This window comes from Zootoca vivipara, chromosome 2 (assembly GCF_965207765.1).
Source record: "Zootoca vivipara chromosome 2, rZooViv2.hap1.1, whole genome shotgun sequence".
NCBI lineage: Eukaryota > Metazoa > Chordata > Lepidosauria > Squamata > Lacertidae > Zootoca > Zootoca vivipara.
This window is the reverse complement of record NC_142584.1, coordinates 25,031,532-25,050,088: the sequence shown is the minus strand read 5'-3', so window position 1 is coordinate 25,050,088 and position 18,557 is coordinate 25,031,532. Positions and strand designations below refer to the sequence as shown.

Below are 18,557 nucleotides of genomic sequence, written 5' to 3'. Positions count from 1 at the left end.
ACGGGCGCCACTTCTGGATTCTGACTCGGACTAGACGGTCATGTTCTTTATCGCTCTGTCTTGTACATATGTATATAAAAAAACTCTGTAAAAAACCAATTACAGAGTTTGGAGCACATTACTTGTGAGAAGGCAACAAAACACCATTACAGCTGTCCTATACAGGGCTTAAAACAAAATAATAATAATAATAATAATAATAATAATAATAATAATAATTCCTTCCATTAGCACCTTAGAGACCAACTAAGTTTGTCATAGATATATATATATAGGTATATAGTTGGCCTCTAAGGTGCTACTGGAAGGAAGAATTATTATTATTATTATTATTATTATTATTTTGTTTTGACTGACCAACACGGCTACCTACCTGTAACTATACAGGGATTGAACCTGCAGCCTTACCATTATCAGCACCACGCTCCAACCAACTGAGCTACCCAGGCATTCCAAGCTCTACCCAAACACCAAGTGCACAGAGAGATTAAAACTCGTGCAACAGCCGCATGAGCATTCCTGAACCCAGAAATCTTCCTGATGCCCAAGTTTTGCAGGATGGTGGGCAGCCTGCCTTCTCCCTCAACTGTAGAGGCATACTCAGTTTCTACCTTGGAATCGTACTGACACATCTTACCCTTACATCTGAGTACTGTACAGTAGAATCCCCCCCCCAAAAAAGTGGAGTTTATTTTCCCCAAGTGCCACAAGCTCCTTTACCCAGAGCCCATGCAAAGAGGTGCCATCTGCCTTTATGCAATGCTAACATTTCCTCCCAAGCAGAAATGTCACAATTGCCTGCAGCGTGACGGGCCGCTAGGTTTGCTTCTTAAGAAGAAACACCTTCCGTTTAAAGGGTGCTGCTAAGCGCTGAGAAGGATACATAACTCAAAACATATTTGCTTTGGCAAAACCCTGGAGGCAGTGAGAGGAGGGGGGGGCGGCAGAGTTTGAGAACAAGGTTAAGACAGTGTGCTCGCAGGACCCACAGTTGCTCGACGCCACAAATATTCTCCTTGTGCCCTCGTTGCCTTAACAAATGCCCCGAGGGTTCGCACAACAGGAAAGATGTCCTCGAGCTGAGCCATCATCCTTACCCCTCGACTAGCATCCCATCTGGACACAATCCTGCTTCCATTTATTCAGCCCAAAAGGACCATTGAAGGATGGGGACAGCAACTCACAAATCTTCCTCCCCCTTTTATGGCTGTACAGAAGTGGCTCACCTGGTGGGAGTGGAGATGTAATGCTAGCTTCCCAACAGTGGGGGCGCTGCTGACACTTAGTGGGAGAGGTGAGATGGCAAGGAGATTGCACCAGTAGGAGTTGCCGGATTGACTCCGCCCATGTGCCCAAACCATGCCGACCTCAGCCATGACGCTGCAGCAGGAAAGCTAGTGTCGCAGCTCTTCGCTATTGTGAGACTTACTTCTGCTGCTGAATTAAAATTGCAGTCTTCCAATTCTGTATTCAGCATTACCAGTGTGGATTATTAAGACGGCTGCTACGATGCACTGATGTGATGAAAACGTTATAGCGCTTTGAGTAAACCACCTTCTCATGGTGCAAAGAAGAAGAGGAGTTTGGATTTGATATCCCGCTTTATCACTACCCTAAGGAGTCTCAAAGCGGCTAACAATCTCCTTTTCCGTCCTCCCCCACAACAAACACTCTGTGAGTGGAAATGCAAGATTGCAGGGCAAACTCAGTGAAGTCTCCCAACGGGCCGTGCACCCTACCCCCTGCAATATCCCCTCTCAATTTACCTGTAATATTCCACGTAGCCAACTTCACCAGCGACTTGAGACAGGTCTACAGTGACGTCGTTCCAGACAGGGAGCCCTGAGAGCTGCAGCACAATATTGCCTGCCATCTGCTGCATGAACTTGAGCGTCTGGACGTAGTCGCCTCGGGTGGCAAAAATCTCGTTCAGCCGCGCCAGGTGTTGCTCCAGAGCCACCTTCATCTGCATAGAGGTGTTTGAGACCTGGCAAAAGACAGCAGACAGACCATTCAGAACCAGCAAGCTGGTTTCTTTCTGAATCAGTCTTATTTTCTATGGGTAGAAGGGATGGCCAAGGACAGCTCAAAGTCAAGAGAGTTTCCTTCGGCTTCCATCATGTCAGGGCAGTCTTAAGCATATCCGGCGCCATGGTACAAAGCTCCCTCCAGCACACACACACACACCATATCCCAGAGGTTTTTAGGGAGGACGGCGCTGCCAACGGGGCTGGAAGCGGCTGGAGAGCAGCTCCTCTGGCAGGGAAGAGGTGGAGGCTGGACCGCTTTGAGCCACGGTAGCCATGGCAGACAGATGCTTGGGGCGTGGTGCTGCTTCAGCGCGGCATGGCAGAGGCGGGCAAGGGCAGCGAGCTGATGCCAGGAGGTGCCACGTCCAGCTTCCGCCTCTTCCCTGGTGCCCTCCTTCCCTTGACGCCTCAAGGAAAAGATCCGTTGAAACCAGAATAATCACCAACACCTCAATTTCTATAGCCCAAATCCCAAAAGCAGGTTGGTGACATTACGTATGCATGCACTAGAAGAACAGGCCAAAAAACCCCTACCCTAATCATAGATTTGTAGAGTTGGCAGCAACCACGAGATGATCTAGTCCAGGGGTCGGCAAGGTTTACCTCGCCTGGGCCGGTTTACTCCAGCAGAGATCCCTCTGTGGGCCGGATCGTGTGTGTGTGTGTGTGTGTGTGTGCGCGCGCGGTTGCAATTTTCGGTGTCTGCGTCTGCGCAGACGTGATTTCCGGAATCTGAGCATGTGCAGACGTGATTTCTGGCACTGAAGGTGCACAGCTTGGGAGTCATTTTTGGACTCACAGCTGTCCATGGAGGTGCAGGTCAATTCTGTGTCCAGGGCAGCTGTTTACCAGCTGCATCTGGTACGCAGAATGAGACCTGATCTGCCTGCGGACTGTCTTGTCAGATTGGTGCATGCTCTAGTTATCTCTTGCTTGGAATACTGCAATGTGCTCTGTGTGGGGCTACCTTTGAAGGTGACCCGGAAACTACAATTAATCCAGAATGCGGCAGCTAGACTGGTGACTGGGAGCAGCTGCCGAGACCACGTAACACTGGTCTTCAATGACCTATATTGGCTCCCAGTACATTTCTGGGCACAATTCAAAATGTTGGTACTGACCTTTAGAGCCCTAAACGGCCTCGGTCCAGGAGCGTCTCCATCCCTATCGTTCAGCCTGAGGTCCAGCGCCAAGGGCCTTCTGGCGGTTCCCTCACTGCGAGAAGCCAAGTTACAGGGAACCAGGCAGAGGGCCTTCTCGGTAGTGGCACCTGCCCTGTGGAACGCCCTCCCACCAGATGTCAAAGAGGAAAACAACTTCCAGACTTTTAGAAGACATCTGAAGGCAGCCCTGTTTAGGGAAGCGTTTAATGTTTGACGGTCTATTGTATTTTAATCTTTTGTTGGAAGCCGCCCAGATTGGCTGGGGAAACCCAGCCAGGTGGGCGGGGTATAAATAAATAAATAAATAAATAATAATAATAATAATAATAATAATAATAATAATAATTATTTAAGTAAACCCAGGAAAAACACAAATTAAACCAAGATGCTAGGAATACCATTAGTCCCCTAGATGGAGAGAGAGGTTGCACTTCCAAACTGGTCACCTTTTGGTGGTTGTTTGTTGTTGTTGTTTTGCTGTTGTGGGAGTTTCCATCTCAGGTCTTAAGCACTGCTACTGCCTTTTGTGAGCTGTGACTTTCTGCCAGGAATTCCTGAAGAAGTCATGAAAAGCATGGACGCAAGAGACCCAGGAGGGAATACGCTCCTGGTTCTTCCTGGGCACGGTGCCATCTGAATTGCTCTAGAGCTGTGTTCTCAACAGCACCAGAATCAGAGGCGTGCGGCAACATTTTTCGTAGGGGAACAGTTAGGGCCAGAGGGGCCAGCTTGCGAGGGCGACTGGGAGGGGAGGGGGACGCCATGCTTGTGAGCATCACACCTGCCTCCCTAAGCTGGGCAGAAGCTTCCTGGGCTTTGCGAAGGAGGCGCCAGGCTTTAATACTCTATAATTTACTACCACCAGCATCTTTAACTATAGCCCCCACCCACCAACCCTGTGCTTTCAGCACTGGACTCTCCAGTCTTGTGTGATTCTGGGGTCCAACAATCTTCCTTGATCTCAAGCTCTGCCTTTTCTAGACACTGGGTTTCCAAAGGTTATCAGGAAAAAGCTATGATCTGCAACTACAGAGAGTTGTACCCAACACAGACAGAGGGGGAGTACAACCGCTTTGTGCTTCCCATCCCTTCCTATCTCTGTCCCAATTTCTGAAATGAAATTGTCTCCATTTTCGCCTCTGGGAAACGCAGAAAGTAGGGTCAGGCTGTGAATTCTGACAGCAGAGAGCACATGCTCTCCTCCGGATTAACGGAGATAGATGAAGGAGGCTTTAACACAATGTTTGGCTTGTTTGCACCAGCCTCTGTGCTCCCCCTAGGAAGAGACATTGTTGTTCTCAGACAGCTGCTCTCAATCTCAGGCATTCCAGAGTATTCATCAGGACCAGAGTGCTTGCATTAGATGAAAGGGGTGGGGTGGGGGGGAGAATAATAATATCGGCTCAACCCATCAGATTTCTTACCAGCGAATCAATCTCCGAGAGAGTGCGATTAGCATTATTAAGGGCGTAGATCAGTTGATAAACCCCATCATTGGTTTCACTGTTGCCATAGAAACCAATGCCAACAGCAGCACTGGGAATGAAAGAAACACATAAATATGGGTTAGAAGAGGAGAGAATAAAAATCAGTGTTATTTAAGGTAAGGGCTGAAACAAAGGCCTCATTTAGGCCAACCCGTCACTTTAGGATATCATTCTCAATTCCCCACAAACAGAGAAGTTACACCTCCCCTTGAATATACAAAGTACATAATTAGTTTTGTGTGGCAGGGAGATGGGAGGATAGATCATCTTCCTATTTCCAAAAGGTGTCAAAAACACTTTCCCTGACAGAGCCACATGCCAATCATGGAACTTAAAATATGGCCCTTGCCAAACAGTCCTTTGTCCCTCTAAGGCCCTCAGCTGGACTATCAACATTGCTGCGTTACACATGAGGAGACCAGGTGCACATTTGTAAGCAGCTGTGATAGGACAGACTTGAACTGAAACATTTTCTTTCTTTTAGAAGCACCATTCTGCTTTTAGCTTTGTCCTCCGGTCCTTTTATTCTTAATCAACTTCATAAAAGTTGTATGTTGGAGTTTGGGGTGCATTTCTGCCAGACTCAAAGGAAAGTTGGTCAGACTCATGTTGGTAGCTTCAAGAACACTGTCCAACCATCTCGCCCTCTGTCGTCCCCTTCTCTTCATGCCCTCAATCTTTCCCAGCATCAGGGTCTTTTCCAGGGAGTCTTCTCTTCTCATGAGGTGGCCAAAGAATTGGAGCCTCAGCTTCAGGATCTGTCCTTCCAGTGAGCACTCAGGGCTGATTTCCTTCAGAATGGATAGGTTTGATCTTCTTGCAGTCCATGGGACTCTGAAGAGTCTCCTCCAGCACCATAATTCAAAAGCATCAATTCTTCGGCGATCAGCCTTCTTTATGGTCCAGCTCTCACTTCCATACATCACTACTGGGAAAACCATAGCTTTAACTATACGGACCTTTGTCAGCAAGGTGATGTCTCTCTCTCTCTGTGTGTGTAGTGACAGAGAAATCAAACTATGCTGGTATCTGGGGAGAGACACAAGAATATAAGAGTCTGCTGGATCAGGCCAATGGCCCATCTAGTCCGGCATCCTGTTCTCACAGTGGCCAGCCTGTCGGAAATCCACAATCAGGATTTGAGCAAAAGAGAACTCTCCCCTGCTGTGGTTTCCAGCAATGCATATTCAGAACCATTACTGTCGCCAACTGTGGATGCAGAGTAGCAGTCCTCGATAGCCCTCTCCTCCAGGAAGTTGTCTAATCCTCTTTTAAAGCAGTCCAGGAGGCAGGCAAGATAAATGCTCTCTTTGATCCCCCTTGCAATTATTTGCTTTGCACCCCTGGAAAGCCTTCACATCTAGGAGTCAAGGAAAATGCCCTACCTAGACTGACAGCAGTGGAAGGGAGACAGTGAAAGTCCCCCCCCCCCCCAAAGACTTAAAGGGGCTTCATAAGATATTCACCAGGATATTCACCAGGATAGTCAATCTGCCAAAAGTGGAAATGCAGAAACCCCTCCAAACTCAGCACTGCAACTGTATAATGGGTGTGATTTGCAAGAACTAGGAAACAGCCGGAGTAGGTTTGTTATAGGAATGCTAAGGTCTTACATATATAAAATAAACGTTCATAAATGTACAAGGCAAACACATACATACCATAAGTATATAAACCATGTGTCTGAAATAGTATAGGAGAACAATCCTGAAGCCATTTTGACTCTTCCAGTAACCTCAAATATTCTCCCCATTGTCTCTTTGCTCAGAAATCCTGTCTTAAAGGTGAGCCTGGGACCTGGATTCAGGAACTAAGTATTTACCATCACAAAAGATTGGCCAGCCTGCCCAGGTACAGCAATGATTGAACATTATCAGGTTTTCTGCTGTAGACCGCCCCCTGTGACGTATTTCTGCTGAAGACCGCCTCTTTCTGTGATGTATGTATGATTTTTTGGGGGGTGGTCTTGAGCGACAGGGTAGGCAATTTCAAAAGTCTATGTAAGAGCTTGCACACCATTGTTCTGGGTTCCTCTCCTCCCTCTCTGCGTGGGGCAAGTGGGGGACCCTGTTGCAACAGTTTAATAAACATCATGCTTACTAGCTGCTTTGCTTCTCAATATCCTCTGGTTGGCCTGTTATTTTCTCCTTCCAACAGGGGACCAAACTGCGGGAGGCAGTGGAAGACAGGAGTGCCTGGCCTGCTCTGGTCCATAGGGTCACGAAGAGTCGGACACGACTAAACGACTAAACAACAACTTAAGGATTCTATATGGGCTCTTGGATGCCCCATAAGGGAAAAGGAGCAGTTTTTTCTTCTTATAACAGGTTCCTGCATACCATTTGGGGAGGTGGTTGGGTGGTCTTGAGGTTCATTTTTTTTATTAAAATAAAGTGCTGAGCTAAGCCAAGCCCTTTTCGCTCAGCTTGCCCCAGAAACAACCGAACGTTCTGCTGGCAGGATCGCAGGCTGTTTGGATGAGCCCCACTATGAAGTGTGCTTTATGTATCGGTGCAAAAGAGCAATTGCTGCAAGACAGTCAATACTGGAAATGGAAGCAAGCCAGAGAGAACTTGCTCGCATATTTCAGGTGTCTTGTTACAACCCACAGTGTTTAACCCAAACAGAGGGATGTTTTTAAGCCGCCGGTAGCGGCCAAGTAGGAAATGATTGTTTCATAGTTGTAATAATGTAAGAACTGTGCCAGTTTACAGCTAAAATAGCTTCTTTTCGGAGAGAGCTTACAATTTACATTAGGTAAGCAGGACTGGGGTCAGAGAGAGGCCAGAGGATGACCATGATTGGGGGGGGGAGGGATGCTCCAGTTCTGGAGGGAGAGGAGAATGACGGAAGGTGCCAATTGAAAGTGTCTCCTCTCTTGGCCTTTTAAGACCTTAGTGGTCCCCTGCCAATTGACAACAGAGCATTGCCAACCAGATTCGCTCTCTCCAATTCTGGGGCTTAAAAAGGATGCTACAAGCCTGTGACACACTGAGCTGTAAGCAAGTTCTCTCCCAAACACCCAAGAGATTTAGGCCAAAAGGCGGTGGGGGCAGCGGGGGAACCCCTCCAACCTCGCCCCCCCCGCCCCTAAACAGATTATCAGACTCTGTTGAAAGAAATGTCCTCTGGATTACAGCTGCTCCTTGGTTTAACCTTCAAGAAAGAATTCTAGGGTCTCTGGAAAACTCCTGCCAGAAACAACTGCTCTATGCCAGGGTAAACGCCAAGGACCCGGAGTAAGAGATCGGGACAGTAAATGGATGGCTCTTTTATTTATGGAAGGGAGATGGGTGTGAAAATAAAAGATGCTTCTGGCAAACCCCTTCTTCCAGATAAATCACATGATCTCTATGAGAAGGGCCCCGGGGGCATTATTGTTTTGTTCTTTCGGTTAGTTATTTACCGGTACTTGTATTTTATTCTGTGGACCACCCTGGGATTTCTTGATGAAAGGCAGTATATGAATTTAATAAACAACAACAACACACCAAACACATGCAGAAGGGTAGTACAGTGGTACCTCTACTTACGAATGTTTCTACTTACGAATGGAGCTCCATCCGCCATCTTGGATGCGGTTTAGATAGGATTTTTTCTACTTACGAATTTTTAGATAGGGTTGCTTCTACTTACAATTTTTTTCCTCCCAATGCATTCCTATGGGATTTGACAATTTTTTTCGACTTACAAATGTGCATTTGGAACGCATTAAATTCGTAAGTAGAGGTACCACTGTATATAAATTTAACACCAACACATGCAGAATACCACAACTCACATTCATTGAGAACAGCTAAGACACTCTAGTTTTACAATCAGGTTTTTAGAATTCCCGAGATGGGCGCTGGAAATGTAGGTCCGTGAAACGCATCCATTCCTAACCGCTCAGCAGAAGCCAATAAGGAAGGCTGGTGGGCTCCGACTCACACCTCTCCTTGCTGCATTGACAATAAAAATGATTCATCCTGGCCAGTTCTCCCCTATTAGCCTTTGAATGAGCTCCCTATTTCAAATGGGCCCCTGCTGTTTGGCTACAGCATATCTCTGGCTGTAAATAACAACAAAAGTGATGCTCGGCTATGGCTACGCTTCTCTCCGCTGCCGTTGTTCACTGAACATTGAAGGTTATCTCCGAAATTATGGCCCCCGTATGGAGGCTGCAGCGCAACTGCACCGTGAAAACTCGTGCTTTAGTGGATAAGAATGTGCTCCACTGGCATGGAAACTCCCTGTAGCTCAAATTCATGTCGTTGATGCATCTCAGAAGTAATGGCATCTAAGCAGAGCTTCTTACCCAGGGGAACTGTTTCCAGCAGTTAGGGTTGGCATGGTTGTTATCTGTTTTTAACCAAGGGGGGGAAAAATAGGTTCTCCCATCTGGGGAGGCGTTAACAGCTCCTATTTTAATTTAACTCTTATTCACACATGTCACATTACTGTGAGTTACAATCCAGCTTTAGCTACACTTCAAATTGCCTAAACCTCAAGGTTGCACACAAACACACACACACACACGCACACACACACACACACACACAAGTGAAAGCCAGCCTGAATACACCTGAATACCTGGGTTTGAGTTGTGTGCGTTTACATTGCTGGGAATGCTTGCGATAGATCTCAAAAATTCAAACTACTGGGCAGTATAAGCAGGTCTCTCTGCTGTCACTTTTAGGACTCCGTTTGCAAATGCTTCACAGAAGCCTTCAGAGGTTCTGTTCTTTTTAATAATGGCGCGTTTTGCAAAAAAAAATCCCACCCACCCTAATTAGGCTGGCCTTCCCATTCAGTTTTCCTTTGCCATTTCTGCATCTAAAGGCTACTTCTTGCACGGTTGCTGGTATTTGCACGCCGGTACCAAGTGCGGGGGGGGGGGGAGAAGTGAGATGCTGCCACACTCCCATCAGATATGAAGTGTGCACGCTTGCAAATTGTAATGTAATAAAATACTGTAGTTACTTTTCCCTTAAAGAGAAGCGGGTGGGAAGCCCTTCTGATTATAATGGCAGCCCTTTGGGATCAGAGCAAAAGACCTATGGTACCTATTCCAGCATTTTTATTAATTAATTAATTAGATTTATATACAGGTGGCACTGTGGTCTAAAACCACAGAGCCTAGGGCTTGCCGATCAGAAGGTCGGCGGTTCGAATCCCTGTGACGGGGTGAGCTCCCGTTGCCCTGCTCCTGCCAACCTAGCAGTTCGAAAGCAGACCAGCGGAAGTAGATAAATAGGGACCGCTCCGGCGGGAAGGTAAACGGCGTTTCCGTGCGCTGCTCTGGTTCGCCAGAAGCGGCTTAGTCATGCTGGCCACATGACCCGGAAGCTGTACGCCGGCTCCCTTGGCCAGTAAAGCGAGATGAGCGCTGCAACTCCAGAATCGTCCGCGACTGGACCTAATGGTCAGGGGTCCCTTTACCTTTTTATATACAGTGAGATGTGTACAGTGAGAACCAGCCCTGAGTGCTGGTGCTGGATGGCTATTTGCGGAAACCTGCAAGTTTCGCTGGCAGAAGAGGAATATTTGTCTACATACTTCCCCTGTTCTTCCGCAGGTGGGTGGGTTTTGTTTGTTTGTTTAATAGCTTCACCAATGCCTTTAGTACTAAAGGAGATTATTTTGGGTGGGGGGGATAGGGGAGAATGCATTGTGAAATGATTGTAAGCAGAAAGGAGTCTGCTTATAGGAAGGCGCTCCAGCCTGGAAAGGCAAGCTTGACTGATCTAAAGTAATAGGTTTGAAGAGCAAGAACGAACCTGAAACTCAGGGATTCTTCATTCCCGCAGATTTCCCTAAATCATCCATTTTATAGCATATAGCAAGCAGAAAATAGAAGTCTGCTAGGTGTAGTGTAACAGGCAGGGAGCTTCGCTCTGATCGATGTTTTTGCTACGCATTTAAGATTCGAAGAACCCAGATGCCCGGCAGTCAGTGCAGAGCTGCTCTCTATTGTTGCACTCGCAATCAAAGTGCCCTGGGGATCTGGAAAGCACTTAGGATATTTATTACTCTGCCTACCCCTCATCTCACTCATCCAAAGCTTATGGCTAGGAGACAATATAGCCAGAATTTCAACAAGCCTAAAGCCCCAGGGGTGGGGTGGTGGTGGTGGGGAATCATGTGTTTGGGTTAGGGAAGAAGGCAAGTCATGGGAACAGCACGCCGGTTTAATCATCATGTTTACTCCCAGATACAGATACTTCCATTGAGCGAATAAAAGATCACCCTCAAACTATTAAGCACTAAAGCCCTCTGGAAGTCCCTGGAACGTAGAATTGAATGAGCTGATTGAGAAGGGTTGGCACAGTTTATGGCTGAAGCCAAAAAAGTGCCATGAAAACCTCCCAGATGATGTAGGTAAAAGATAAAAGGACCGCTGGAACGTTAAGTCCAGTCAAAGGCGACTATGGGGTGCAGAGCTCTTATTGCTTTCAGGCCGAGGGAACTGGCATTTGTCCACAGACAGCTTTTATGGGTCATGTGGCCAGCATGACTAAACCGCTTCTGGCACAACGGGACGCCGTGATGGAAACCAGAGTGTACGGAAACGCCGCTTACCTTCCCGCCGCAGTGGTACCTATTTATTGACTCGCATTGGAGTGCTTTCAAACTGCTAGGTTGGCAGGAGCTGGGACCGAGCAACGGGAGCTCACTCCATTGCCGGGATTTGAACCGCTGACCTTTTGATCGGCAAGCCCAAGAGGCTCACTGGTTTAGACCACAGCGCTACCTGCATCCCTCAGCAGATGTACAAATTGGGGGGGGGCATACCAAGCTGATAATAAAAAGGTAAAGGGACCCCTGACCATTAGGTCCAGTCGTGACCGACTCTGGGGTTGCGCGCTCATCTTGCATTATTGGCCGAGGGAGGCGGCGTATAGCTTCCAGGTCATGTGGCCAGCATGACAAAGCCGCTTCTGGCAAACCAGAGCAGCACATGGAAACACCATTTACCTTCCCGCTGATCTACTTGCATTTTGACGTGCTTTCGAACTCCTAGGTGGGCAGGAGCTGGGACCAAGCAACGGGAGCTCACCCCATCACAGGGATTTGATCCGCCGACCTTCTGATCAGCAAGCCCTAGGCTCAGTGGTTTAACCACAGCGCCACCAACTGTGTTATTTCCTCTGTGTTTGCAGCTATGGGTGGCCAGATGTCGAAACCATGTGCCTTGTTCTACTATTTCTAATCTCTGAGAAAGTAGAAGGGAAGATTGGGGCCTGAAGATGGGCAATCTCCACTCCAAACGTCATCCTTAAAGCCAGAAGCAACTCAACCATGAAAGCCTCAGGCAACTGAGTTCATCTGATCGCTCTGCCTTGCATAAGAGGCAAGGTGAACTGAGCACAGATCTGCCACTTGGGATGAAACCACATGTCTCAGGCAGAGGCCAGGGCTAAGAGTGTAAAAAGACGGGGGAAGAGGCTTTGTTTTCTCCAGTTCACCCACGATTGCCATCCCAATCACCTCCCAGCCTGCATATGAATCCACCCCATCCAACCCGAGCGATTTGCACAATGGCAATGCCACGAAAGGCGAAAGAGGCAGAGCCCATCGGTGCCCAAAACCGACGGCTCTCCTCGCCTCACAGCTGCAGCTTCCCCACACAAGCCACACTGAAGGAAAGAGACGAACAGGAAGCGAAATGAGAACACGCGCTCAAAAGCTGCTCTACTTGCGGCAGAAACGTTTTCCCCTTTCGTCCGTGGCACTCGGCTCACACGTAACACATTGCCAGGCTCTCTCGTAGGGAAATTCTGCCTTCCGTTCCCACAAAGGGGTGGCTTGGCAATTGTGAGCAGGAGAGTACATTTTTTGTAGGCGGTGCAGTCGGGTAACTTGTGTAACTGTGGGAAGGGAGCAGCCAGAACACAGACACAACAAATTGTAGCTGCTATTAAGTGGTCACACCAGCCCTAAATTGGGGGAGCACAGAAAATGGGGACCCTCGGTATGTTACCAGTTCATTGCCTTTCATTGCCTGATCAGCTTACGAGAAAACCTGTCCAAGCAGTTTAATGGCAGGTGTTTTATTTTTTTGAGGGGGTGAGTCGGATAGGAGGGGGACAGTATCTTGTTTCCAGCTGGAATGTGTTCAGTTCCTCCTAGCCATCAGCTCCCGATGTATCCTTTAGGCAGGTTAAATCGCCTCCGGCAGTACATGCCAAGTGCGAGTTCAAGGAAGGCCCAGGAATGCCAACCCACAGGCTGCTCAGCAAACATACGGCTGGCTGGCCAGGAGCTCCATAAGCACAGCCTTATCGAATGCCACACATTTTAACCTGCCTTTGAAGGCAAGGGAAGCAATGTGACATTCATGTTCATCTGGCAGCAAAAGAGAAAGGAATAGCGTTGCTAGCAGGCTCTCTTTGGAGCTGGGCCTGTGCCAGCTGGGCGCCATTGCTGCCATCTCCCTACCCCACATATGGGGAAGCGCTTTTGCTGGTATCAAAGGCAAGATGAGAGGCGTCTCAGCAACTAAACATTTCCCCCTTCTCAGGGGAAACTGATGAGTTTCATTTGCACCAATTATTTTACCAAGATACAATCCTGCCCCCCCCCAAGCTAAATTAACTGGCAACTGTGCTCTCTCTGTGTGTGTGTGTGTGTGTGTGTGTACACACGCCACAAAAGGATACTGACAAGCTGGAACGTGTCCAGAAGAGGGCAACCAAAATGGTCAAAGGCCTGGAAACGATGCCTTATGAGGAACGGCTTAGGGAGCTGGGTATGTTTAGCCTGGAGAAGAGAAGGTTAAGGGGTGATATGATAGCCATGTTCAAATATATGAAAGGATGTCATATAGAGGAGGGAGAAAGGTTGTTTTCTGCTGCTCCAGAGAAGCGGACACGGAGCAATGGATTCAAACTACAAGAAAGAAGATTCCACCTAAACATTAGGAAGAACTTCCTTACAGTAAGAACTGTTCGACAGTGCAATTTGCTGCCAAGGAGTGTGGTGGAGTCTCCTTCTTTGGAGGTCTTTAAGCAGAGGCTTGACAGGCATATGTCAAGAACGCTTTGATGGTGTTTCCTGCTCGGCAGGGGGTTGGACTGGATGGCCCTTGTGGTCTCTTCCAACTCTATGATTCTATGAGATGCTGATATGGCCTGATCACTGCCTTACAAGTCAAAGCACCCCTTGTCTTTCCATTTTACGTATTTATAAAAAATAATAATTACATACATATTTACATATTTATGAATTTTACATTCCTAAAAATTCCAGAGCGTTTACAACAATTATATATGAAACCATCCAATTAAAAAAAACATCACACACATAAAACGTTAAAAACAGAAACCAGCAAACTATTAATGGAAAGATGCATTATTTATTGCCTGCATAAGCCTGACAGAATTAGGTGTGTGGGTGTGGGTGTGTGTGGCAGGCATTTAAAAGTTGAAACAGAAAGCAACTGCTTGATCTTTTTTGGCAGAGTATTCCACAGAGTATTGGCAGAGTGTTGGGCTGGTGGCACCAAAGCAGTGATACCAGGCTGGCGACACCAAAGTAGTGTTTTTTCCCCCTTTGGGCCACACTTTTCAGAATAAAAAACTGCTCAGGTTGCACCAATTTTTTAACTGGTAAGAAATACAAAGAAACGCAGGATGCTGGTGGCACTGTGGGCTAAACCACAGAGCCTAGGGCTTGCCGATCAGAAGGTCGGCGGTTCGGATCCCCGTGACGGGGTGACCTCCTGTTGCTTGGTCCCAGCTCTTGCCAACCTAGCAGTTCGAAAGCACATCGAAGTCCAAGTAGATAAATAGGTACTGCTCCAGCGGGAAGGTAAACAGCGTTTCCATGCGCTGCTCTGGTTCTCCAGAAGCGGCTTTTTCATGCTGGCCACATGACCTGGAAGCTGTACGCCGGCTCCCTCGGCCAATAACGTGAGATGAGCGTCACGACTGGACCTAATGGTCAGGGGTCCCTTTACCTTTTTACAAAGAAACAACTCATGGCAGAGCTGGATTTTGAAAAGATATCTACCCATATCCTGCAAATTATTGATTGCTTTATTCTGATACTGTTCTATACAACACTACACTGAAATGTTTAAATATTTCTTTGATTGTCCTTGGATCCTCCTGTCACACTGGCCATCCTCTCCTGCCATACCCTTTGAGAACCCCTGCACTAAAGGCTCTGTTTCCTGTTGCATCCGATGAGCTCTATCAATTCATGCTCCTGCCAATGATTGCATGCAACATGCAACACTAGTGAAGCGCAATGGCCTCCAACGACTTGCAGCAGAGGCACTGCCAGCCGCTTAACTCCTAGGATGATGCCTTATATCGTATACATGTTCAACCATTAGATTTTTATTTTTATTTTAGGAGTGTTTGGAAGGTTCTGCAGTGGGCAGACTTGATGCAGGATGGAGAACCTGTGGCACTCTACACACTGAGAGACTCCAACTCCCATCAGCCCCAAGTTAGCATGGCCAAATGTCAGGGAAGATGGGAGCTGTAGTCTGACACCACCTATGACATTGCAGGGTTGCAGGTTCCTGCCCCTGGACTATATATACCTTTGCAATTCTGTGATGTAGCTATAACCTGTGCTAACACCACTTGCCTACATCATTGGGGTCGGGTGGGGTGAGAAGTGGGCTGGGCTTATTATCAGTTGCTTTAACTTAGGGTGAAGTGACGATTTCTTTCTATAATGGTTTTTATTAAATTTCTAAATTTTTATTATTTTCTAAATTATTACGTAACTCCAATCATATTTATTAGGGTTTTTTTTTGCCCTCTTCTTGACTTCCCATCCCTCCTTCCCTGATGTGTTTTTTCCCCCTTGATAGCTGCTTTAAAACACATCTACACTTATTTTCCAAATCCATTCTCTACATTCTTCCGTTGCCTCCTATATCAAAATCTGCACGCGATTTCATACAAGAACTATAATTTGATAGATAGTTCACCAGTGGCCTCCGTTCTTCTATGAAAAGATGATGTTACGATTCCTTGCCACATGCAGTATCAACCTCTGGACTTGCTCAACCAACTGAGAGAAGAAATAACACCCTAGACATACAGGAAGCCAGATGAAAAGTATTCTTCATCCTGGAGAGGTACGGGCAATGGAGAGAAAGCAATAGACAAGAACCTAGGGCTTTCCCTTTCCAGGGACCGCAAATCCTGCTCTCCCTCCTTTAATTGAGTCAGACTCCATACACAATTAACCTCAAGCCTCACGTGACCCCAGACAGGCAGCTGTGCCATCTGCTTAGGGGTGGGATTAAAAGCTAAAGGACTCCTCCACACCCCAATCTCCCTCCTCCTCTTGGGATTAGCCACAAGAGGAATGAATACTGGAGCAAAGAAGCCCTCTCCAGGAAACAGCGATTAAAGTCAGGCCTTGGGACCCAGGAGCATCTGCAAATGTGCACAGCGTGCTTGCTCCTCTTGAGCGAGACAGGGAAGGGCCTTCAATAATAATAATAATAATAATAAATTTTTATTTATACCCCGCCCTCCCCAGTCAAAAACCGGGCTCAGGGCGGCTGACACCAACAGAACCACAATAAAACATAAAAACAATTAATTAAAATACAGATTAAAATACAGTATTAAAATTTAAAGTGCAGCCTCATTTCAAGTAGGCCATAAGTGGCTGACACCAACAGAACCACAATAAAACATAAAAACAATTAGTTAAAATACAGATTAAAATACAATATTAAAATTTAAAGTGCAGCCTCATTTCAAGTAGGCCATAAATCCAAGCCATGAGGGAGAAAAACACAGGGGTCAGGCTGAGTCTAACCCAAAGGCCAGGCGGAACAGCTCTGTCTTGCAGGCCCTGCGGAAAGATGACAAATCCCGCAGGGCCCTGGTCTCCTGGGAAAGAGCGTTCCACCAGGTTGGGGCCAGTACTGAAAAGGCCCTGGCTCTAGTAGAGGCCAATCTAGCCATCTTATGACTCGGGATCTCCAGAATATTATTGTTTGTGGAGCTTAAGGTCCTCCGCGGGGCATACCAGGAGAGGCGGTCCCGTAGGTACGAGGGTCCCAAGTCGCATAGGGCTTTAAAGGTCAAAACCAGCACCTTAAACCTGATCCTGTACTCCACCGGGAGCCAGTGCAGCTGGTAAAGCACTGGATGAATGTGATCCCGCGGCCGGGACCCTGTAAGGAGCCTCGCCGCGGCATTCTGCACCCGCTGGAGTTTCTGGGTCAGCTTTAAGGGCAACCCTGCGTAGAGCGAGTTACAATAGTCAAGCCTGGAGGTGATCGTCGCATGGATCACTGTGGCCAGATCGGGGCGAGAGAGAGGGCAAGAGCACTGAATTGCAATGTCCATACTAGGGGACTGGTGGTGGAAGATGAAGCATGAGTCTTTGGCTCAAGGAATAGGAAGCTGCCAAACCGTGCCCTTTGGCAGCAAAATAGGAGCTGAACTGTCTCCCTTTCCCTTGTGGACCCTTTGTTTCTTTAAGGGTGAGAGAAATACAACAGGACAAACTGAGTGAGAGTTGCCATGCGTGCATGCGACAAAACAGAGGTGTGCGCCACGCATTACGGCCTACAGGCAGTTTTCCAAGATGGAACTTGACCTCTGAGCATATTACACCGATCCTGGTGGTCAGTTAGGTTCCGGGCCCAATTCAAAGCGCTGGTTTTGACCTATAAAGCCTTGAATGGCTCGAGGACGTCCTCTCTCCATATCAACCGACCTGGACCCTGCGATCATGATTTGAGGCCCTTCTTCAGGCGCCTCCTCCACGAGATGTCCAAAGGGTGGCAACATGAGAACGGGGCCTTTTCTGCAGTGGCTCCTCGCTTGTGTGAAAGGTCATGTATTTAAGCTCTGGGTAGCCAAGCATGGACAGATTTACACATTCATGGGCACGTGTGTGTGTGACAATTACAGAGGGGCCATCTTGTTAGGCTGCAATAAATTGCAATGGATTGTTTTGAAGTCACTGCAGTACCAGATTCGGGGGCGGGGAGAGGCCCCACACTGTACCAGTGAACCTAAGCTTTCAGACACCACCCACCCACCCACTCCATCACCCATGGGCCTTCTGCTCCCTAGGCTCCAAATGAACTCACCAACAGATGAGGCCGGCTACCACAGCGGTCCAGGTGATGCAGCACGAATTGGGCTTCTTTGTCTCCGACTCCTCCTCCCTCTTGCAGCAGCACAGGCAGATCAGATAAATACCAAGGAATACCAGGTTGAGGCCCAGAAAGACAGCTCCCACGAGAGCCAAGAGCAGCAGGGACTAAGAAAGGAGAAAAAGAGGAGAGAGAGACGTATGATGAGCATCTGCTTATGCCGACAGAGAACAAGTCGTATCCCCTCATTCTACTGTTCAGAAACATACATTTGAGGCTACGAAAGCTAACCAATGCAAAGCCCTTTGCTCCGGAAACATTTTTAAACACTAATTCCTTCCCAGTTCCATGCAAAGTGGCCATCGTTTGTCTTTCTCCTATTCAACATTTTTTGTAAAAAGACGGCAGCATGGACAGACTCGGCCAAGCACTACCCCAAAGCAGAACTAGTGACTGCCCACCACCAAAGGAATGCAAAGCTTCGGGAGGAGAAGATTTAGCCGTCTGTGTATCTAAGGCTTGTTTTCTGCAAAGCAAACACACTTTATCTCCTGAAGCGCTTCCTATAACTGGCCTCGGTCCAGTATACCTGAAGGAGCGTCTCCACCCCCATTGTTCTGCCCGGACACTGAGGTCCAGCGCCGAGGGCCTTCTGGCAGTTCCCTCATTGCGAGAAGCCAAGTTGCAGGGAACCAGGCAGAGGGCCTTCTCGGTAGTGGCGCCCGCCCTGTGGAACGCCCTCCCACCAGATGTCAAAGAGAAAAACAGCTACCAGATTTTTAGAAGACATCTGAAGGCAGCCCTGTTT

At 47.7% G+C, this 18,557-nt stretch overlaps 1 protein-coding gene across 1 annotated transcript in view; it reads right to left on the bottom strand.

Moving 5' to 3' along the window:
• Positions 1-18,557, bottom strand: part of TTYH2 (tweety family member 2) — an 84,725-nt gene that overhangs the window by 29,885 nt on the left and 36,283 nt on the right. The window contains exons 2-4 of the mRNA XM_035104098.3: positions 17,744-17,916; positions 4,618-4,729; positions 1,767-1,987 (exon numbers count right to left, since the gene is read on the bottom strand). Of these exons, the coding sequence (XP_034959989.3) occupies positions 1,767-1,987; positions 4,618-4,729; positions 17,744-17,916 (506 nt within the window). The remainder of the gene's footprint in view (positions 1-1,766; positions 1,988-4,617; positions 4,730-17,743; positions 17,917-18,557) is intronic.